At 40.5% G+C, this 23,520-nt stretch overlaps 1 protein-coding gene across 1 annotated transcript in view; it reads right to left on the reverse strand.

Moving 5' to 3' along the window:
* xrn2 (5'-3' exoribonuclease 2) overlaps positions 1 to 23,520 on the reverse strand; it is a 46,107-nt gene that overhangs the window by 1,175 nt on the left and 21,412 nt on the right. Inside the window, exons 20-30 of the mRNA XM_085383120.1 lie at positions 23,514 to 23,520; positions 23,328 to 23,400; positions 22,867 to 22,950; positions 22,236 to 22,333; positions 20,133 to 20,212; positions 19,947 to 20,003; positions 18,538 to 18,606; positions 17,291 to 17,419; positions 14,390 to 14,508; positions 3,570 to 3,630; positions 760 to 967 (exon numbers count right to left, since the gene is read on the reverse strand). The exon at positions 23,514 to 23,520 is cut by the window's right edge and continues 83 nt beyond it. Of these exons, the coding sequence (XP_085239246.1) occupies positions 760 to 967; positions 3,570 to 3,630; positions 14,390 to 14,508; positions 17,291 to 17,419; positions 18,538 to 18,606; positions 19,947 to 20,003; positions 20,133 to 20,212; positions 22,236 to 22,333; positions 22,867 to 22,950; positions 23,328 to 23,400; positions 23,514 to 23,520 (985 nt within the window). The remainder of the gene's footprint in view (positions 1 to 759; positions 968 to 3,569; positions 3,631 to 14,389; positions 14,509 to 17,290; positions 17,420 to 18,537; positions 18,607 to 19,946; positions 20,004 to 20,132; positions 20,213 to 22,235; positions 22,334 to 22,866; positions 22,951 to 23,327; positions 23,401 to 23,513) is intronic.

Consider the following 23,520-nt stretch of genomic DNA (forward strand, 5'->3'; position numbering starts at 1 on the left):
AAAACAACTCTTTACTGAAACTATTTAAAGTTTCCGGTTAGAATTTCTATCAAACTCTGTTGGCCAATCAGAGAAGAGTTGCTTAAGTGTTCACTTAAAATGCTTCAGAAAGAAACTTTTGTCTGATAAGAATCAAAACCAAAACAGAAATTCTGAAATTTCTGATTTGGTTAAATTCTGATCAGTTAATCCGAATGATTAATATTTCTAGAAAAAAATAATTTCACTCTATAAAATTAAGCATTTTGATAATTTCTTAATTCTTTAAGTTTCAGCTTCTCATAAATTCGTATTGAGTTTTTATGTTTTGTCTGCTGATATTTGAGTGTTTCTGGGTTTTACAGTTCACACAGTACTTTCTTTCAAAACACTGAATCAGGCACAAAAACACCTCCAACAGTAATATGAAGTATTTCAAAATTCAAAGATATATAATTAAAATTAAAATACTTAAAAGTGTTATACAAATTATAATTAAATATTTTACAAAAAAACCCTTAAAAAATAAACAAAAACAAAAACAAAACAAAAACAGACCCAAAGAGCAAAAAGATTCCTGATTTCAATCTGAAGCAACTGAGCAACAACCAATCAGACTCTTTCTTCTGCATCTGCTTCACAGATCTGCCCAGAAACAGTTTAAGCCTCACTTTAACATTACCAAATAAAAACAAGCCAAAATCAAGTGAAGATGGAAGTTTTAGCCCTGCCCTCCACTTGTCGTAAACAAATTGGTGTGCGTGGAAACGTCGCATTTACCTGATGGTGCTGCCCCCGGTTATCTCTGTGATCATGCCAGTCGTCTCTACGGCGATCGTAGTGCTGCTGCTGCTGCTGCTGCTGCTGGTGGTAGCCGCCCGGCCCCGAGCCTCCGCCACGGTTCCAGTTTTGCTGATACGCCGACTGCTGCGTCTGCATGGCCCGATCCCAGCCGTGACCCCCGCCCCTGTACTGCTGCTGCTGCTGCCTGGAGACACGTCAAATCTGCACGTCAAACTTTAAAAACTCCAACACAATGAGTAAGAGACACCTGAGGTTAGAAATGTAGAAATACTTTCCCACAGGTAACAATAAGGACTCCTTTAAAAACACAGATGCACCGATAAACCAAATATCTGCCTCTAGGCCAGTGTTGGAAGGCAGAAATATTCACCTGACGGTTTAATTACATTCGGAATTTTAAAAGTTTAAAAAGTTTTGAAAATGACGTGAAAGAGATGGAAAACTTTCAAGTGTTCAGTTTTTTGTTATAATGAAGAGTCAAACTAAAATAAACAGAATGTTTGGCATGAGAAGATGACATTTAATCACAATTTAAAAATCACCAATATCATGATCAGTGTATCCCTATTAACACATTTTATATCATTTTTGTTTAATAAGACAGTTTTTTTTCCTAATTTGGACAAAAAGGAAAGAATATAATAATAACAACAATAATAATGACAATAATAATAATAATGAGTTTTTCTTAAAACTTTTTGAATACAGTGAACAAACACTCCACTTCCTTATTTGTAAGATCTTCATTAATCAAGTTTCATAGCAGAAATTGTTCTTTTTCAGCACCTTCAGTGGAACATTTGTAACATTTTCCTGTATATTAAATAGCCCAAACTTCAATATTATAGTAACGTCACACAAAAGAATTTGAACTCATTAACTAGACAAGAATAAGCAATCATAACGAATTAAACACTCATTTTCATTGTTTTCTTTCCTTTCTTGGGGCTTTTAAACACATTATGTTTTTTGTTTTTACATAACAAAAAAGCAGTAAACGTAATATTTAAATACCCTTTAATACCACATTAAATTAAATTTACGACCAAAGTTGTGTGATAGACATAAACGAAAATATACTATTTTATTATAGTATTTACACTCAAGATGTGCTGTGTTTAAAGTACTTTTAAGAATTTTTTTATTTTTATTTTTTTTACATGAGCTTCAACCACTGGGTTTTATATCATATTAACAAAACAGCCTAAAATCACGAGTTAAATTAAAAAAGAATCCACAGAATTATTACGACTTATTTTCAGTTGTTCGGCTGATAGCCGTCCACTTACGCTCACTAATTACAGCAGTCTAAAATCAGTCACCGCTGTATGTGCACTGGGTTAACACGGACTCTAATTTCCTGCTGGTTTGGCCTCCTGAATCAGAGCGCCGAGCCGTCCTGTTCCATAAATAGCTGAATGATGCAGTGGCTTTACAATTTACAAAAGTGTGGAGGGAGTAAAAGCAGCATCGCTGTGGGCTTCAAATTCTGACAAAACCTTTTGAACAGTTTAAAACCTTTTATTAGTAAACGTGTATTTGTGTGAACCTGCAGACAAAAAGACGAGAAGCAGGACATTTAAGTCCATTTTTCACTTACTGATCGAGAACCTGTTTTATCTGCACATTGTTTGATTAAAGCAATAAATGAAAACCACAAAAGGACAACCTGTTTATTCTTTGCAGCAGTCTGAATCTTTTATTCATTAAAATAAGGAGAAAAAAATAATTTGGCTTTGAACAACTTCATAAACTTAAGAAGTTAAGATTAATTCATGTTTGGAGAATTTCCACCCGACTGATCCAAAAAGTCAGTTTTCAATTCTGCTTTGAAGTGGCCTCCTTAAAATCCCCATCGACTCGAGTTTACCGAGGGATCGAGCTGTCAAAGAGTCAAAACGGCCTCTCCTCAGAGACGACTTAGCATCGATGCACATGAAATGAACCATATTCCCATATGGCCCGAGTCGCCCTCACTCCTGAATTGAGGCGGCCGCGCTGCGTCCGCGGGACCGAGTGCAGAGCCAGCACGCTGCGGCCCTCCAAACGACCACCGGACAATGTGCCGATCCAGCGGCGATATTAAAGTCTCTTCTGACGAACAATGAAGAGAGCAGAAACAGAGCGGCAGCCCCATCCCTCATTACTGAACCATGTCACACTCTGGCCAGCGGCGGACTTAACCGAGCGCTGGAATCCATAATCCCCTCTCTCCAAGTTCCTCCTGCATTTCATTTGGTCCTGTCCTGAGTAGTTAAAGAAACTGTTTTCAGTCGCCGCTAATAACTACTGACCTGAGGTGACACGGAGCCACAATAGGCCTGAAAAGTTGAACGAGAGAACCTGATTAGGACTTTGGAGAGGTCTGGAGCCAGAATCAATAGCCAGTCTGTGCGGGCCAGGCCGAGGCGCAGGGAAACGCCGCGGTCGCCAACAGCATTAGTGATGCCTCATTAAGTTGCACAAACCTCCTCGAGAGAAATTTGTTTTAGAGCGACAAGAAAAAATCTTAATTCGGACGGAGCCCCCCAACGGAGGGAAGGCAGAGCGGAAAGGCTGGAAATGTGGAGACCACACAGGCCTGGACATGTTTAATTCACACATGACTCACACCAATAAAACACACAAATCTGAGGAGCATTAGAGACGAGTGGAGGACAAAGTCCAGGACAAACCACCACAAAAAGCTGCTCGTATCCATCGACACAGGTAAAGTTAGCATGTTAAGTGTGAACTTTACTTCCCACGAAAACCAGTTAATGCAGGTTCACAAAGAGCACACTCACCTTGGAAACTGGGGCTGGTGGAAGGAGGGAGGCGCTCCCATCAGACTGTTCTGCCTGGAATCTGCAGGGAACAAAAGACGTGCTTGTGAGTGGTTCTGCTCAAATCTTTTTAAGAAGCACGGAGCTTCAGTGAGCTGCATCTGAAGGCCTTTAACTCAACGTACAACTAAGCAGCGAGGAGGTGGTGTTTGGTGTGCTTTTGTGATTCAGTTTAAATGATAAAATGTGTCAGATTCACATCAACGGGCGACTTTCACTGAGTTAAACTCTTATGAAACCTGAGAGAATCCTTCAGTTTGACTGTTTAAAAGCCAAACGCAGAAGGCTTTGACATTAAACGTGGATACTAATTAACCCGCCTGATGCCTGCTTAATCCCCAGAGATTAAAAAAAACAAAATAAAGAAACAGAATTTAACCAAAAAAAGAAAAAAAGAAAAAAAACACCAACTCCTTCATTTCTGCCCTGCACACAGAACGAATCAGTTGCCATGATAAAATTTGGATTTTACAAACGTCGAATCACACTGGGCTCTGGAAGAGTGGAGCGGGGAGACGCATGCGAGGAGGGAGTGGGAGCACCACATTTGCATTTTTTGTTCAGAAAATGAAATAAGCATTCAGCCGGCAGCATTGTCGACGCCTCAAGTACCCTGGTTCCATCGCTGCAAGCCCTTCACAAAGACACACTTTAAAAAAAAAAAATTTAAAAAAAGGGAACGGCTTCTTCCAGATTCACTGTTGCCAAGGCGATGGCCAGCTGCGAGCCGTGGGGCTGTTTGTTTATAGGGGCAGGCCTGCTGAGTGGCTCAGCCCCGGGGTGGGTGAAGGGTGCTGTGAAAAAGGACCCAGAGGCTCACGTTTACAAACCTGGAAGCTTTAAAGTCGGAGTAAAGAAAAAAATTATGGACTGGGATGAGTTCGCAGGAGTGTCTGGGTGGAAGAGTGTGGGTATTAGATGAGAGTGGGGGCATTAATATTTGTTCATAAACAGGCTCAGTGATGAGACCGAACACCTGCATTAATAATTTGACATGCTCAGTCTCCATCGTAAAGACGGCGAACCTGTGTTAACCTTGTTTGAAAGAAGCCTTCCTGTTTTTCTGAGCATGCAATCAGCACAAAATACCTACTGCATTTGAATAAATGATGCTAAAACTTAAAATCGTATGGGTTTGATACAACGTTGTTGATATGAATTTGGCTAAAACCTCATTGGTGGGTGACAAAAACCTGAGCTACTGGTAATACTTCACACATCCCAGGAGCAAAGTGAGGATCTGTTGGAGGAGGATGTTGGTGGACCCTGACATTTTTGGTGCATGTTTTCTCTGTAGAACCCCTGAAACACTCCGAGCTATGAAAGTGATGCAGTTTATCCCCTAACAGCAGTACATTTCATTTTTGGGCTTTATTGAGGCTAATTTAAAAGGAAATAAAATGTGTGATGGCAACTATGTCTTAAACTGTTTTCCTTTAGTCCTCTTTACACTTCTTGGTACAAGTTACATATAACAAACTAGACAGTAATAGGTTTCTCTGGTTTACGACATAACAGTGATAACAATAGCAATAATAATATTCATAACAACAACAACTTGTAAACACATTTACAAAGGGCTTCACAGTTAGATTCAAACCACACATTAAGTAGACATGTTCCAGCATACAGACGCAGAGTCACACCATCCAACAAACACACTTTTATACACATATAAGATGTAAACAAAGACAAAGACAACCGAAAAAGATGAAGGAAAAGTGAACCTATTAAAATTAGTTTTCAGCAATACAAACCACATGACAAGTCGACCTCAATTTTCAGATGACCTGAAAGACCAAGTCCAGTCATAAGGTCTCATAAGCAGAAGGCATTCTCTCCAATATCTTCTATAGGTTTAGTTTTAATGCTAATTAGCCAATGTCAGCATTCAATAGTGCCGTCACTGTGACCACACTAACATGCTGACATCAGCATGTAGTTTAAAACACCGCCGAGTCAATCACAGTGTGATGGAGAGATTAACTTAAAATCTTACGTGGACATTAGCATCAGTTTCTGTAGCTCTTTGGCTAAACAGAGTGAGGAATTATGGGAATAAGGCCAATGGAGAGGCTTCAAAAAGCCAAGAGAATGTAGCCTCAAAGTATTGACACGGTCATTGGTTCAAAGGTTGGCTTGAAAAATACAGGAGAAGTGAATCAGCGGAGATCAGCATTCAATACAATCCACCCCTCACAACTCATCAGGAAACTGACAGACCTGGGTATCAGTTCCCTCATCTGCAAATGGTTACTGGACTTCCTGACCAACCGCCCCCAACATGTCCGGCTGGATAACCGCTGCTCATCTACCATCACAATGAACACCGGTGTACCACAAGGCTGTGTGATGAGCCCTTTCCTCTACTCCCTCTTCACCCACGACTGCAGACCTGCTGATGGTTCCAACACCATCATTAAGTTTGCAGATGACACCACGGTGATTGGCCTCATCAGTGACAACGATGAGGCCGCCTACAGGGAGGAGGTGGATCGTCTGGCTGAGTGGTGCGACAGAAACAACCTGCTGCTTAACACCGAGAAGACCAAGGAGCTCATTGTGGACTACAGGAGGAATGCTGACCCACATCCACCCATCCACATTAAGGGGACGGCTGTGGAGCGTGTGAGCAGCTTCAAGTTCCTGGGAGTCCACATCTCCGAGGATCTCACCTGGACAACCAACTGCTCCAAGCTGGTCAAGAAGGCTCACCAGCGCCTCTTCTTCTTGAGGACTCTGAGGAAGAACCACCTGTCCTCAGACATCCTGGTGAACTTCTATCACTGCACCATCGAGAGCATCCTGACCAACTGTATAACAGTCTGGTACGGTAACTGCTCTGCCTCGGACCGGAAGGCGTTGCAGAGGGTCGTGAAAACTGCCCAGCGCATCGCCGGAGCACCACTTCCTGCCATAAAAGACATCTACAGGAAGCGGTGTCTGAAAAGGGCTGGGAAAATCATCAAAGACCCCAGTCACCCATCACATGGACTCTTCACCCTCCTGCCCTCTGAGAGGCGCCACAGGAGCCTCCGGACTAAGACCACCAGGTACCGGAACAGCTTCTTCCCCACAGCTGTCAGACTCCTGAACTCTGCCTCCTGACATCTGACCCACGTTAAACTCATGGACTGAACATACACACACCCACAATGGACAACTGTACCCTCAAACACAATAATAACATGGACTGAACCACCACTCACAACCACTAGCACTTTATATAGCCTCTGTAGAAACTATCTACACCCTCACTTACCTTAACTGCACTACTGTATAGCTCTGTGTAAATAATCATTCTGTACATTCGATAATCTTTAATCCTACAACTGTTTACAACTTGCATAGTTCCCATTTCTGTATAGCTGTATATCCCAGATTCTGTAAAGTTATTTATTTCATATTCTGTATAGTTTTTCATATTTATATCCTGTTCATATCCTGTACATAGCTTGTACTCACTACAGCCTGTACATACTTATAGTTATAGAATATTCACAACATACTTCATACCGTGTACATTATAACATACCATAATAGACCCATTTCTGTAATATACTCACATATCTATATTATTGCTAATATATATTGTAATATATCTATATCACTAAAGCACTTCTGGATGGATGCAAACTGCATTTCGTTGCCCTGTACCTGTGCATGTGCAATGACAATAAAGTTGAATTCTATTCTATTCTATTCTATAAAGACAAAGAGGAAAACACTCAAAAATCAAACATTGCAAAAAAGATTATGACACTGCACTGGGGCAAAGCTACATGCGAGTAGCTGGCGTTACCATCTTCTGCACATATTTTTCCAACATATAGATGTGGGTCTGCAAAGCTCTGAGCAGCACCAAACCAGACTCTTTTTGCTAGTTTTAATTATTGTGTTTAAATTTTAACTTCAAAGCACCTCAAATGTTTAAAATGACACTAATTTGAACTCCAGACATGTTAGTACCCACTTTAGGATCACAACAGGACAATAATCGGCCACTGAAAACTTCCTGTTGGATTAGTAGAATAAATAAAACCTGCCTGACAATACTGGGGGACGTCTGGCAATCAGATAGAAATCCTGAGTTTGGGATGCTGATAAGATCTCCAGCCAACTGATGCAGATAAAAAACAAACAAATTAATCAGAATCACCTGATCAACTAAAGGCAAGTGGGAAATCCTGCAGCCGTTCTCTGCTGACCACAGCAAAAAGCAGTAAAACACACAATTAGCAGCAAGCAGGCAGACTGCTGCTGACACATTCTTATTTTGTTTTTGTCATTCAGTTTTCATGTTTGATTATCTCCTCCACCAACAAACTTTAAGTGGACCACCCAGTTGGGCTCCAATTATAACTCCACAACCCTCTGGCCTCCCCCCCCATCACCAGCGATGATTCAAAAGAGAGAATTACAAGTGGACACCTGTCAATCTCCTTAATTAACAATGATCTGAAAGTGTATAGACTTCCAGTCTGCGCCGGACAAAAGCCAACAAAGGATTACGCTTTAAATCCTTAAAACGCGCTGCGTCCACTGTATTAATGCAGGGATTACAAGCACGCTAAACAACCAAACGTCTCTCTCCACACCGCTTCAATTAGTTCAGCGACTAGTTGACTCAGATCCCAGAAGGAGGACAGTAACTTTTCTATTAGTTGGACAAAACTTTAGCGACCTGCTCCTGCTGCTGCTCCACAAACCGAGAGGTAATTTCAGAAGAAAAAAAGACAAATGACTGCGACATGGCTGGAATCAGAATAAGAGCATTTTACTGGGACAGACATACATGCAGAATCACGAGGACCTGGTAATTTATACATTCACCAATACGTCAAGGAAAGATGCCACAAAATGTTATATTTAAATATGTAAATCATACATTATCTACCAAAATCTGCACTAATTTGTCAAGCCCAAAATAACTGGTAGAAAAATTTGAGTAAAACTTGTTACTGACAGTTTCAAGCAGATTTGTGACGCTCTGGTTAAAATCCAGCCAGAACTGCAATCATACCATTAGCTTACTACTACATGAGTAGATGAACTTCAAATGATCTGTTTTTTTATTTTGTCTGTTTAGGATATGTGATTTTCACTAGTTTGTTTTAAGTCCTTCTTTTTGTGTCACGATTGTACCACCGGTTGCTCTGGCTATGTCACACAGCCTCTGCAACCTCAGTGGGTTCTTTTTTATTATAGTTCGTGCTTACAAGGAATAACTTACTCAATAAGGAGTAAATGTATTTTTGAGAAAAACAGCCGTTTCCATCACGGGGGGCAGGTTCTGACTCTGGACGGCTGAGCAGTCATTCTTGTTATATGTCTTTAAAGTCTGCTTGAAGTCAGAAGCCTGGGAGCTTCATGTGGTCACAAAAAACAGGCAAGAACATGAACGTCATGATGAACTCTCATGCTAACCACCAGATGGCAAATTACGTCACTGGGACCCAAGCAGACCATAGTGGATTTGCAGACATCGAAAGTGTAATGGTGATTTAAAAAAGCCTGGGGCTATTTTCCCAATAGACTACCTTGAGTCTTTTCCCAGCCACAGGAGTCGCCCCAGCTGGCCATTAGAAACAATGCAAGTTCAGAGAGTTCTTCATTACCATCAGGTCTCAAACCATCAGTATGAAGTTGCCATCTATCACATGTACCACAGAATTCACCTGACAATAACCTTAATGACAATTTAGCATCTGGGCCATTTCTGAGGTTACAGAGTTTACTTTAAAGTGGACATAAAGCTAATCTTCATTAATAATAATAATAATAATAATAATAATAATAATAATAATAATAATAATAATAATTTTGTTTACATAAAAATGTTCTCCACCACAACTCGAAAACCTTTAGAGAAACATAAAGAACAAAAATACTCGAGGCCACATAAAATCCAATGACTTTATGTTATTAAAGTCGATCCACCAGCCTGTGTGAGCAGCCATTATGTGTAGCTGCTACTCTGAAGTGGACTTTGGGAGGCTTATCGGCCACTGTGGCTGCTGGATCAAACAGTTACTTTGCTGCTCTGGTTAAAATTTGGTGTCACTGCATGTCAAGACAATAATGGCCACCAGCAGAGACTCCCCTGGCTGGTTATTAAACACACACAAACACACAAAGCCCAGAAGCATGTTTCAGAGGCTGCGTGTTGACACATCACCACAGGAGGTAGCCACGTCGTCAAAGGGGCAAGTTAACTTTGGTTTCAACCCTCTTCAGAGCGCATCACACACCCAATGGCACTGGAGCCTCCCGGATGCTTTTATCAGAGGGGGCCAGTGTCCAGCGGAGCCACTCGACAGTCTCATTATCGGCCCCCGGTCTCCCACAACACTAATCAGCAACCAAGCAAAGCCACCACACAAAAGCCCAGCAAAGCCTGCAGTGATTACTGGGCGAGCAGAGGATTGGTCCTGAGAAAGCGTTACCAGGACAAAAGCAAGCCTCTGGCCTCCTGCTGCAGAATAAGGCCTACTTGTGTGGATAATCACATTCCACGAGTCGCTGATATTAGAACTGGACCATGTTCAGTTTTTACCATAAAAGTTAAAAAGAATCAGAAGAGATGAACAAATAATTTAATCACCTCTTATGAAAGAAAAAAAATCCACGCTTTATATACAAATCTTATTTTGAGATGAAACTCAGAGCACATTTTATGCTGGAATCACTTCAGGCGCTCAATAAACGTTGCAGGTCTAGATATAAGCAAGCCAGTCAACACAGAATAGCACAAAAGGTGAGCTAACACTGAAGGCAGCCAATTTCACCTGAGGCAAGGGACTGAAAACATCTAAATGGAACATAACCAGAAGATCGTCTATCCACTCACAGTCAGTCAACCTCTGTTTTCAAAGAATATCAGCTACACATTGGCACACATATGAAATCGTGTCAAAGTCCTTCAAGAATGAACTCTGGCAATTCGGTGTTGCAACTTAGATCTCTGCGGTCAGGGACGGGGTCAATCTGACGCATTACCACAGATATCAAAACGTCTGCAGACAGTGTGGCATTTGTGACATGTGCTCGGTGTGAACCGGCTCTAGGCGCCATCGGTGAATCTGCCCTTTTCTGGTGTTCTTGAGCAAATGCCAATTGAGCTCCACGGTGCTGGGCTCCGGGTGTCGGTCCCACTAAAGGATGTGAGGCCCTGGTGCCTCACTCAAGGAGTCTGACTCTGACAGTTTTGTCAGAAACATGCTGGAAGTCATTTTGTAGAGCTCTGACAGTGTTCCTCTGCTCCTCCTTCCACAAAGGAGCAGATATTGGTCCTCCTGCTGGGTTGATGCTCTCCTACAGCCCTGTCCAGCTCTCATCATGTAATGCCCACTTTCCTAGTATCTCCTCATATTCTTGAGGCTGTGCTGACAGACACAGCAAACCTTCACAAATAGCATTTAAGGATGCACCCCCATCCTGGAGAAGCTGGAGTCCCTGTGCAACCTGCTTGGGCTGCAGATACCGTGTCACACCACCAGCAGTGAGCAGGACACAGAATTTCACTGCAATGGGGCCAAAGAAGGTGAAATAAATTCACAATGGTTTGTGTTTCATAACGTGACATATCGATACCCCCCTGAAGTTTAGCTGACTCTGTGTGATACCATGATTGAGTGTGCCATTAACTTTTTTTCCACCCTTTTTTTTTTTTTTAAATGAGCAGTACATTTGCAGATTGGTCTTTAGTGAAACCGAGATTAACACACCCGCATTAAATCAAAACTGAGCACAGAAAAGCTTTAAAACTTCAGGAGGAAAAAGAAAATCGAATAAAATATAAATGCTACCTTTGTCAATGACATATTTCTATTTCAGGTACTTCAAGCTGATACAATAAAAATCATCCTGTGTCACCAGAACCGGACGAGCAGGATTTAAAATGATTCCCTTTTATTAAAATAATTTCTCTGTGAATGATAGGACAAATATAGAGCTGGGGGTGGTGAACATCCCGGGCTGCTAATTGGCAAGTTTAACACTAAGAACGAGCAGCAGAGGCCAAGGGAGGTGCTGCCGCAATCCGGAGGAGCCAAAAGCCCCCCATTTGCATCAAGTGCCACCAGAATAGCCGAGACTCCCCCGCACGCCATCAGTGGGCAGATGAGATTATTCATCTACTTGCAAATTGGCACATCAAAGTCAAACTGGAGGAGAGCTGGCAGAGGACCGTGGGGCCAGGGCCGAGGCCGAGCACAGACCGTGATTAGGAGCTGGGAGACGGATTCTGCCTCCATATGTGACGAGCTGTTCAACTGCATGTGATGAACATAATCATATAACACAATTATTTGTGTCTCCGTTTGGCAGCTGCAGCGCCCAATTTCCTCAGAGTGAAATGGCAACGGTGTCCGTTCCAGATGTGACCTGATTAGTCAGTAACTACATCAGTCCATCGGTGGAAAATTAAGACGTCATTTTTAAGATCAATTACTTTTTTTATTCACAGCTGATTCGCTCAAAAACAACCTAGAAAAGATGCATCTTCCTCCTTTTTGTGCCATTTGGTACAAATAACCAATAAATTGCTTAAATAATCGTGACATGAATGGTTTCACTGCAGCAGTCGCCGCCTTCTTCTGCCAGTTGAAAAAAGAAATTCAAAATGGCTTCATACACACATTTAATCCACTTTGAGGGACAACCATTTATAATGATGGCGATCAAAGATAGTCAGAGACGTTACTTGAAGAAGAAAAAGTTACTTAAAGAAGGCTCAAAACCAAAGAAAGAACCAACCACCAGCTGACCTAGAAAATATCACAGCCAATCGTGCCTGGCATAAAATGGATAATAATGGGAAAAAGAAAGTACAACTTCTTCCACTTCTATGGTTTAATGTATCAAAATTCATAACAAAGATCATCAATACATCATCAGATTAACACTGTTTTTCACTTAACAACTAAACCAAAATGCAGAAGCAGTCTGTGAAAGACGAATTCCACCCCATGATTAAGCAGCTTGTAGAAACACTTAGTGCTCGACCTAGTTCTGACCAAGCTTCAGCTGTCAGGCAGATGGCCTCACATTTGACTCTAAAATACTTTGGTATACAGAGGAGTTCAAAGTCGCCTCAATGACTGCAAGGTGCCCGAATCAACACCTCTGTGCTGACAGCTGCTGTGAGGTATTTGCAGGCCAAAGGACAGACCATAAGTCTTGTTTTTTGTTCAGATCACTCTGCTAAGATTCAAACACACTGCTTCTGTCATGTGCTGTTGTTCATCTAAGGTCTACAGATGAGACGTATGATATATTTAACAGACTGGATATGTAAAATCTTACAACTTAAAGAGGTCACACTTCCTTTTTAACATGACTACAGTTCTTTGAGATCCACCTGAAGAGGCATTTTACCTTTTGCTGAATATTTTAGCTTTTCTTCGTCTCTGCTAAAGGGATAAAAATGTTTAGAATAACAGGTGAATGTCAAAGCCTCGTGATGAAAGCTTTACGCTCTGTCATGAAAAGCAAGGCCGTCGGAATGTGCAAAGAAAAAGAGCATTCCAGAGAGGAACGCCAAAAGAAAGTTTACTGAATTTAATGGAGCAGGTACTGTTGGTGGGGGGTGCATTAAAGCAAAACATCTCAATCGATTTTTTGAGCTCAAGGTTACAGCAGCAAACTCAACAATTCACCCAATTTCAAACGCTCATCAGTGACCTTACAGCAGCAGTTTGATGAGGTCCACTTACTTTTGACCAAACTTTGATCTGAGTGTGTTGTCAGATTTACTCTCAGTGTGGTAAACTCAGATGTACATACGTTTAATTTTTAGATTAGAAAACTGTTGTTTATTTGTGTAGAGAAGGGATAAAGAAACGTTTTTAAAAAACTACATTTGAAAAATATTTGCACTTTCTTAATCAGAATGAATCCAAAATCTAAAATTAATCTAAAAAATGAAAATAAAGACTGAAATTTTTTAAATGCTCAAAGGTCACTTTTAAATTACTAAAATCACTTTATTCCTTTGGTAAAGTCACATTTGACCAAACTTTCCAGGATGCTTTGGATTTTTCGAGAATTTTAATAAAGAAAAAAAGTGCCATGAAGATTTTTGTCTTTATTTCTAAGTCTAAAATATTGTAATTATTATTTTTTTAAGAAGATCAAATTAATGGTAACAGGATAGGACAGGACGAAGCAGAAGTGCTGGACTATGAAACAGCATGTCCCCAATCCATGAACACGTTAAGAGTCTTGAGTGTAATGCATCTCACACTGTGTTTTACTTAAAAGAGGACTCTTACTGCAGGACTGGCTCTTTCGTCTGCCTACACAGTTGCTTTTTTGAGGCCTTGGATTGTTAAATTATAAAATGAGAGTCTATTTGGCTCCCCGGTATGGAATAAATTTTAATTAAACGTTCATCTATAATTTTATTTGCTTTTATATTGATGCAAACAGCCTTAAATACATCATTCTGAATCAAACTGAATTTTGTGAACTATTTATGAACCAGAAATGTTCCATCTTCATATTGAGGATATTTTTTTTTTAAGATAGTGGCCATTCGAGGGGGCTTTAAAGATGATTCAGGGGGCTTAAGGTTAGGGCTGCGGTTTTCAAACTTGTGAGGCTTTGACAAAAACTGTGAGACAAAGTTAAATGGATGTTTGCTGGTGGGGTTGCTAATGCGCCAACCCTTGTTTCTGTAAAATTCATTGTGGATTCTTTTTTTATGTTCGGTTAAACACTGAGTAGGGCAAAAATAAGGCCTTGCATTACATCAGTGTGTGTTTGTGTGTGTGTCTTACGTTGAAAAGACTGGTGGCCACCGCTGTGTGAAGGTCGGTAGCCTCCTTGGTTGTAGCTGCTTGGCGGTGGAGTGCTGCTGTATTGTCCTCCACCTTGTTGGCTTCTGTTCAGATTGTGGCTGAAGAGAGAAGAAGAAGCTATGATGTTAAAAACTAATTTAGAAATAAAGAAAGTTCCATTGTAACCTTTACACACACCCGGTATTAACCCTAATGTCTGGGCAGTGTCTGGAGACTGAAGTGGGTAAAAATGGTCTGAATATGCTGAATATAAAACAAAGGAAGAAGATTGCTGGTTTCAGCTTTTTAGTCTTAGCATTACTCATCAATTATGTTTGATAACACTGTTTTTTTATTTAAATGCAGGATAGAAGATAGAAGAGAAGAGCAAATGCCAGAGTAACATTGAATTACTTTTAAACTTTCCACCCTACCTGGGCACACTTTTCATAGTACCAGGTTGGATCCCCTTTTGCTGTCAGAACCATCTTAGTTCTTTGTGGCACAGATTCAACAAGGTGCCGAAAACGTTGCTCAGAGGTTTTGGTCCATATTAAAATGACAGCATCGAACAGTTACTGAACATCTGTCGGCTGCACATCCATGATATCAATCTGCTGTTCCAACGCATCCCAAAGGTGCTCTATCGACCTGAGATCTGGTGACCGATTCATTCATCTGGTCATAAAGGGATGAACATGCTGAGCAACAACACAGATTCAGGCTGGGCATTTAAATGCTTTTGTACTAAGGGGCCCGGCTTTGCTGTACCAATAAATTCCTCATACCATTACACCAGCAGCAGTCTGCCCTGTTGATACCAGGCAGGATGGACCCATGCTTTCATGCTGTTTATGCCAAATTCTGATGTCCCTATCTGAATGTGGCAGGAGAAATCGAGACTCATCAGACCAGGCAACTTTTTTTCCCCCCCAGTTTTCTGTTGTCCAGTTTTGATGAGTCAGTGTGACAGTTGTGGCATTTGGTGAGGTTGTTGTTGTATTTTGCAAACCTACTGTTCCTTTAACTGTTTAAAAAAGAAAATGAGTTGACTGATCAATTAATCAATAAGGCAATGTAGAATCAGGCACATGCCATCACTTCATACTGTAATAAGCTGATACCTTAAAACCCTGAAAATGATTCAGGAATCATCCCCAATGTTGGAGGGGGAACAATTTCAGGATCACAGGAAAAAGGAAAACACAAGGAAGCATGAAAGGCATTAAAAGCAGGATTGACTGATTGATTGACTGGTTGATAGCTGGATGGACAATGTCGTCTCATGGTGGTAAAATTATCTTTACTCCCTGCACATCCACAAAAAGGCAAAAAACAAACCAAACCAAAGCACTTAACATATAAGGATTAAATGATTCAGTGAGCTATTCTGCCCGGCCTTTTTCCACACAAGAGCCTGTGTCCTACCAGAAATGTCATATGACCTCTGGCCTCTTCCTAAACTGAACACACACCCATAACTGCACAATTTAAAAATCAAAGCAATAAAAAAAATTCATTTCCTTCAGGTTTTCCTGCTCGCCATCCTGTGAGCACCTGCCCGTGTGGTGCCATCAAGGCACATAACGGCCTGAATCACTGAATTAACGACTTACTTTAGCAGGGGGAAAAAAAGGGGGGGGGGGGGGGGGGGAAAGGAATATATTATGTTTCTTCAAATCTGTGCATAATTAATTCCCCACAGTCGGGCCGTGCCAGATGTTCAATTATTCACATTTCCTTAATGATAATATCAATGTGTGGAGAAGAGAGCTTAGATCATAATCAAGGATGGCTGGTTAATGGGGGCCACTGTGGGGGGGAGGCAGTAAACATTTAAATACATCTTTGTTTTTAAAAATACTTAAAACTACTGTACTGAGTCACGGCAGACAGACTTGGATGCTTTAAAATGATCTCATCACACAGAGCGAGGAGCTTCAGAGACAGGTGTATTTACCGAAGTTGATCAAACCACCGATGACCCATGAAAAAAGTTTCAGGATGCAAAGTTCTATTAAAAAGGCATCACTGTTTGCTGTTCAAAATAAAAGCATGGAAAAATACTCTGTAACAGAGATATGGTTATGCACTGCTTGTAAAAAAACAAAACAAAAACCCTGTCATCACAGTATAATACAAAACCTGTAACTCCAGCTAAACCATTGCTCTCTCCTCATCTCTCCTGACCCATTTTTCTCCAATTTGCTTTTTGCTAATGTCCTCATCAGTGCTGGGAGAATTCAGGCTCATTCAGGTCGCACAGACAGTCCAGCTCCAGGTTTGCTGTGTCTCTCAGCACAGTCTCAAAAGTGGGAAGGAAATATCAGGAGAGCAGGACTATATCTTGCTCGTCTCTGTACGGAGGAACAGGAAGAGCCCTGCAACATGGCGGCCAGGAACAGACTCCCTGAGGGTAGCATAACGGACAGGTCCACCACTACTGCCCCATTCTCTTTGTAAATGAGAGCAAGTTCACACGTAACACGTGTGAAAAAGCCGGGAGATGCCATTGTGAACATTATACCAGCCGCAACATCCCCCAGAATGACCAGTTTGGCAGTGGGTCTGTGGTCTGGGGAGATGTATCCTTGGAGTGTAGAGGGCCTCCATTATCCTGACTGAGATTCTCATCATATATGAATAAGGAATGCAGCACTGTACAACTGTTGTCCTCACACCTACCGATTTCTGGACTAACCGGGGCCTGTTAGGAAGTGTGAACAAACGACCCAACAGCAGTCCTGATTTGCCTGACTGAGGTGAATGCGAGAATGGAAAGAGTCTGAACCATTTTCACTCGAAATTCAGGAAAACAGGAATGTTCTACTTTTTTTTTTTTTTTTTTTTTTTTTACTGGTTTTAACATTGATTATATTAAAAATGTAAATATGAACATACCCCAGAGCCCTGAAGCCAGACTGGTCCAGGTGAGCCTGCTGCCTGTTTGGGTTGAAACCCAGCTGAGGCCTCCAAGATTGCCCATTGCCTCTCACCCAGTCCTCGGGTTTCAGAACCTTACTGGGAATCCTGAAAGACAGTATTATGATGTGAAAAAGGTTTCCTTTTATTGACATATATGAGAGGGGGAAGGGTGCCATCGTGTTTACCTGAAACCCTCAAATCTATCAGTGACGCCTTTTTAGAAAAAAAATAATAATCCAGGTCTCAACACCACTGAAATACTGCCAGTGAATTGTAGGAGGACTCGTATTTGATGAAGGTCTTGTATTTTTACCCACAAACTTTGTGATTGTGATCTTAGTGCAGTTCTGTATTTTCCAGAAACAAAAAAACCCATTTTTTTTCTCCTTTACTCCACCTGAGTTTACCGCCTCTGTCACAGCTGAAAATACACTTTTTTACTGCTCTTGTTGACAAAAGTGGATGAATCTGTGTCTGTGACACAGTGTTGCTCTCTCATTTTCACAGTTTCAAGTCATGCCGGAGAACTTCAGAAGTGGAGGATTTAGTCTGCAAAGGTTTTTTTTTTTTTTACTTTTTAAAACAGCCTCTGTGTTCTTCCTGACTCTGACTTCCTGCATCACTCTGGTATACGCTGATTGAGCAAGATCAGCTCCGGTGCCCAGTGTCAAAGGTCTCAAAGCACTTGCACAGTCGAGTCCTGCAACATCATTGTGTCTTTTCTCCATCGTTTTCTGCAGTGTTAACATCTGCCCGCTTTCTTCCAGGAGCTTCCTTTAATATGAAGACACTGACTAGGCCAATTCTGTACTGAATAAGCCTTGAAACTGGGGATTCACATCATAAACCCAACTTGGAAGTTTTTTTTTACGGTTATATATTAACGGTGCTCTGAAATCTTTTTTCCATAGACTCCAATAGAACTAACTGCCTTTCTGCAAACAGAGCCACAACATGTTGTAACGATTTATATAATTTCTAGGAACAAACGGACCTAAAGGATGCTGAGAGCCTGAGACAAATCAGACATTCACAACCTATTGAGAAATGAATCAACGCGTACTTGGTCTTTTCATGGAATTGTTACAATAAGAAAAATATATGAATGCTGTATTCTTTAGGAATTACAAGGGCAAATGAAAAAACTATTTCTGCACCTGAAATGAATAAAGCCTTTAATGTTCAACCAGGAATTCATGAGATAAATGCAGAAAAATCCTCACTTTGCTCCAGGCAGGAGGACCGCCTTGAACACAAAGCCATCTGGATACTGGGGATCCTTGAACTTCACTCTGGAAAGAAAATGAAAATCATTTGCAACTGACCACAACAAGAGTTCCATTAGCTCATACTTTAAAGCAAGAATTTCAGAGAAGCAAAATAAATCTGCGCCTCAACACAGAGATCCTGAGACCATGATGGTTCAAATGTTGTCATTTTCTTCTTAACCTCCTTCGCTCAGTCATTTTCAACACGTGCCCAAATGTCTTTTCATCCTTGAAGAATGGCTCATATTACAGTAATGAAAGGGGGGATGGTGCGTACACAGCTCAAAACTATGTGCTGTCAAACAGCTTTGAGCACCAATGGAAACATGACGACGTCAGTGAAGCTTGTAATAAAAGCGATAAGAAAAAAAAAGACTAATCTGGGATGGTCTGTCATAACGTCCATCAGAATCAGCTTTTTTAGCTTATTTTTGGAAGTGGATGCAACAGTTTGTCATGTTTTTTTGTGCGACATCTGTGTTAAAGTTGGGATTCAACTCAAAACAGATTTTTAAAAAATAAAATATTTTCTCATCTAAATTTTTCAGGTCATCCAATTTGGGCTACTTGTAGACAACAGATATCAACTCTTGTTTCCAAAAGATTTCACCACTGCTGATGAGAATCTGGCCTCCAACTTTGACTCCAAATGGCAGTTTTCAGTGGACGAGTCAGTGGTGTTGAAGCCCAAAGGAAATGCATAAGGTCAGAAAGTCAGCAGTGAGACCAGGACCTTCCTTTTTACGTATCAGATTATCAGGGATGCCCAATTCCAATGCATTGTAATAGACAAATATTTGCTCTATTCCTATGCTGCACATGTTTACTCCATTTGTCTCAATATGACTTCCCTTTTTTCAGTAAAACTTAATTAAAGGGTTGTGGCTTTGATACCATAAAGATCGGCATGCACTGCAGATGCAGAATTGGACTTTCAGAGAGGGAAGTGGAGAAAAGAAAGAAAAATAAAAACAGCAGGAATGTCTGATACAGTCCAGAAGGGCACAAGCAGACAAGCCTGAAGCGGACATCAGCCAAATTCAAATCAGGGAAGGTTTTTGCTTTTTATAAGTATAGTTGTGGAATTTTTATACAAAGGGATTAAACAGGAAAAAAAACGACATGACCATGAATAATTAAAGACACCTCATGTGTGAACTTTCACCAAGAAATATGTAAAAAAAAAAAATTACACAAATCTGAACATTTTACTGCAATTGTAAAGGCGTTTCCTGTTCTTTGTTCACCTCCAGCCATACTTGACATCATCGTCATTGTTGGTGGAATTTTAAGTTAAATCCAATGAGTCTTCCCAACATGTACAGTAAATATCAATGCTACAAAAAATGTTTGTGTTGACTTACCCGATTGCAGTGTTCTGTGAAATATCTCGCAGCATTGGAACAGGCGACCTCACCGTACTGCAGGATAACCACAAACAAATACATGAGGCAGATGTCACATTTACCCAGCTCGTCTTCCGTTGGCTTAGAGCGGTGGCAACATGGCACAAGAGGCAGAGAAATGAGAATAAAGTCGGTGTTCCTTACTTATCTGGTAGAATAGGGTCGTCATCGAGATTTAGTCTACCTTGGATTCCATGGCACAGCTCTGCAGGGATCTCAGTGTCCTGATGGAGATAAAGCTGCAGTTTGTATCCACAAACAAATGATGGTTTAATGCAGCAACACTCTATTATTATGCTTCCTCTGATCTTCTTAGGTCATGGACATAAAAGAAGAAAAAAAAAACTAAACCATCTAAAGCGCAGACAATTACTTCAAGTTGTGTTTGTCCTGCTAGCAAAAATTCTATAGCATCTTTTTAAAGAAGTTGTTTTAAAATACCATCATCTAGAAAATATTTGAGCTCCAAATAAATTCTTGAGGGTAAATATCTGGTACTATGACTCTGTGAATACATTACACATATTCTAAACTAGTGTCACCTGCCTTGTATATGAGCAGCAGCAAATAAAACGTCAGTCCTCTACCTGAAAAACTGCTTTCTACGGGTCTCCAAATCTGCCGTTAGAGATCACACATCCAAATATCCACATTCTATGTTGACTTGAGTCCACACTCAAAGCCATAGTACCAGAAATTTACCCTAAAAATGTGAAGGACCTACTTCAAGTAGTTTTATAGATAATGGAATTTTAAAATGGACCCTCAAAAAAAAAAAAAAAAAAAAAAAAAAAAAAAAGAAAAAAAAAAAAAAAAAAGGAATTTTTGTGGCCAAAACTGTGATGGTCAGGTGGGAAGATTTTTCCTTTTAAACTGCATGTCTGCACAGGAGGTTTTTGTCAAATGTTTTTCAGTAGTTCATCTCATCCTCATCTGACAGTTTTATTTATTTATCAAATCTGTACCTGTCGTCTAGACGGGCTACGTAAAAGTTCAAGTTCATGTAACTGCAGGAGAAGAGGGTCCTCTGAGGTGAAGGCTTTTCTCTCGTGGAACGCAGCGATAAATAAAACCTGCATTATTCTTTCAGTCAGACTGCGAGGCCTCTGAAACTCTGAATCCTCTAGATGAACTAATTTTCCTTCGCATCAAATTCATTTCATCGCTGAAAGCAAAGCACACAGAAGCTTGCTTGACTGTTCAGATGCACTCATTAAGAAGTATTTACCCAGCAAGTCTACGCATCGATTGCTTCGGTTTGCAAATGCATAATCAGTGAGACTAAACTCAAAGCGGGCGACACCTGCACAGCTTCAACGCACATCTGCAGCACAGTGACGCGGCAGCATATCAAAGTTTGAGTCGCAGAAGAAGAAGACTGTTATTACAGACGCAAACCAGCTGACTCTGTGTGTGTTCCTGTCTAGCTATCTTTGTGAGGACCGAAATCTGCAAAAAAAAGTTTCATTTAGTTGACTTTCATAGAAGTTTTTATTGCACGGTCCTAGGGGCCGTGAAATTGCTGTTGAACTTATCTGCTCCTCTTCCTCCATGGTCCTCTTCGCATATACTGTATCTGATCCCTGTGACTGACACACTCACCCGTCCTCACAAGTTTAAAGGCCTCTTTGAGGCTCAAAATGTGGTTTTAGTGTCAGAGTTACAATTGGGTTATGGTTAGGTTTAGGGTTAGGCATTCATTTTCATTTTTAATGGTTAGGGTAAGGGGCTAGGAAAACCATTATGTCAATGAAGGTCCTCACTAAGATAGCTGAACAGGGTTGTGTGTGTGTGTGTCACGATAACACTGAGCTAAGAGTTTCCTTTGAATTGAAGTTAAAGTTAAGGTTTTTTATTAATTTATTTTATTTAACTTTTCATTTATTTACTGACACATTTTCACTGCATTATTTTTTCACGTTTCCTCTTTTATTATAATTATGTCTCTATTCTTTCACATTACCTGCCTTTATGTTTAGCTTTCATTTCATTATTTTTTTTAGCTCCAGTGTTTCTGTATGATGTCTGGGTGTCTATATCCATGTATAGGTCATGCTGCAGGGATGGAGGGGTGATGAGAGGGTGTAGTCAAGGAGATGCATGTGTGTATTTTTGTTTATTTTCCGTTTTTAATGTGTACAGCACTTTGAGTTGAATCTTTATTGTATGAAAAGAGGTAAATAAATAAAGTTTTGATTGATTGATTTGACTGAAGTGAATGCTTACTGACGGCGTCGGGTTTCTTACCTCGTTAGATTCTGTGCGATACAGTTCATGGATGAAGTCAAAGAGTGGGTGAGACTTCCCCAGAAACAACACGTCACTTCCCAGGCTGTTTCTCCTCTCTGAAACAGAGCACAGAAAGCAGGTGTGGTCAGAAAGGAGAGAAAAAACAAGTGTTCACAAACTGCTACCCTGCTCACACAGGTCTGAGTGTAAACGGGAGAGAAGCCCATGATTAGAAAACAGAAAAATAAAGAGATAAATGACCACATTTATGTCAGAACAATGATAAGAAAGGTGAATATGGGTTCTACTGCAAACTGTACGTTGTGGGGATGATGACTGAAAAAAATAATATCTGCATATATATGCAAATACATAAAACGCACCTGTCTGACTATAACACAGTTCTTTAGACCCTTTAACCCTTTATCCAAACATGGAGAGGAGCAGAGATGGCAGCACTGCAACCCTTTAACATTTTGACACTACAGCCAACCCCAGCTATTGGAGTGCTTTGTTACTGCATTATGGTGATAATGTCAGAATTACAAACATAAAGTGAGTTTTACATCAAACACCTTTATCACAGAAGGTAAAGTTCACCGAAAGAGAAATCCAGATGTTACATTTGATACAATGGGCTTTTACTCACTTTCCTCAGGAGTGAGGTTGGGGTAAACATCAGCCAAAGCCGCCCTCAGCCGACGTTCATCCACAAAAGGCAACAAGGCAACACCTATGAAAGTAGCACCATGATATAAAACAAGTGCACTTACAGTAATAAATAGTGTAATCATGTAATAGTACAGTATTACATTCTCTAAATCTGTTTTTAATGTGTACTCAGGTTATATCTTCTCCTTTTTAAAACTTTTATTCTGAAGTCAAAGCCTCTATATTCCCGCACTGAAACATTTTTTAAGTTTCTGCTGTTTGCACAGGGAATTTGAGCCCTTCATACCAAAATGAGCCGCATAGTTAATATCAAATAAAAAAGTGTGTCGAATGAAACGTTGGCTTAAAAATATATTTCCATTTATTAACAATAAAGATTAAACAAAAACAGCTGTAATAAATCTCTCTGTCCACATTATTTAAATGTCACAGACTCACCCTGCCAGGCGTATTTCTTGCCGTTTAGATCAATGGCAAAGTCATCGGGGTAAAAGTCGATGATCGAGGAATCCTGCATCAAAGGAAGCGATTTAGTAAAACTCAAAAAGACACTGGCACAACTACCACAACTAAAAAGATCAGAGAGCAGCAATACTGCTGAGCCGTTTCATGCCTGAAACTTACCGGACTG

This window comes from Rhamphochromis longiceps, linkage group LG15 (assembly GCF_057381845.1).
Source record: "Rhamphochromis longiceps isolate RC_006_pf linkage group LG15, R_longiceps_female_GT1.1, whole genome shotgun sequence".
NCBI lineage: Eukaryota > Metazoa > Chordata > Actinopteri > Cichliformes > Cichlidae > Rhamphochromis > Rhamphochromis longiceps.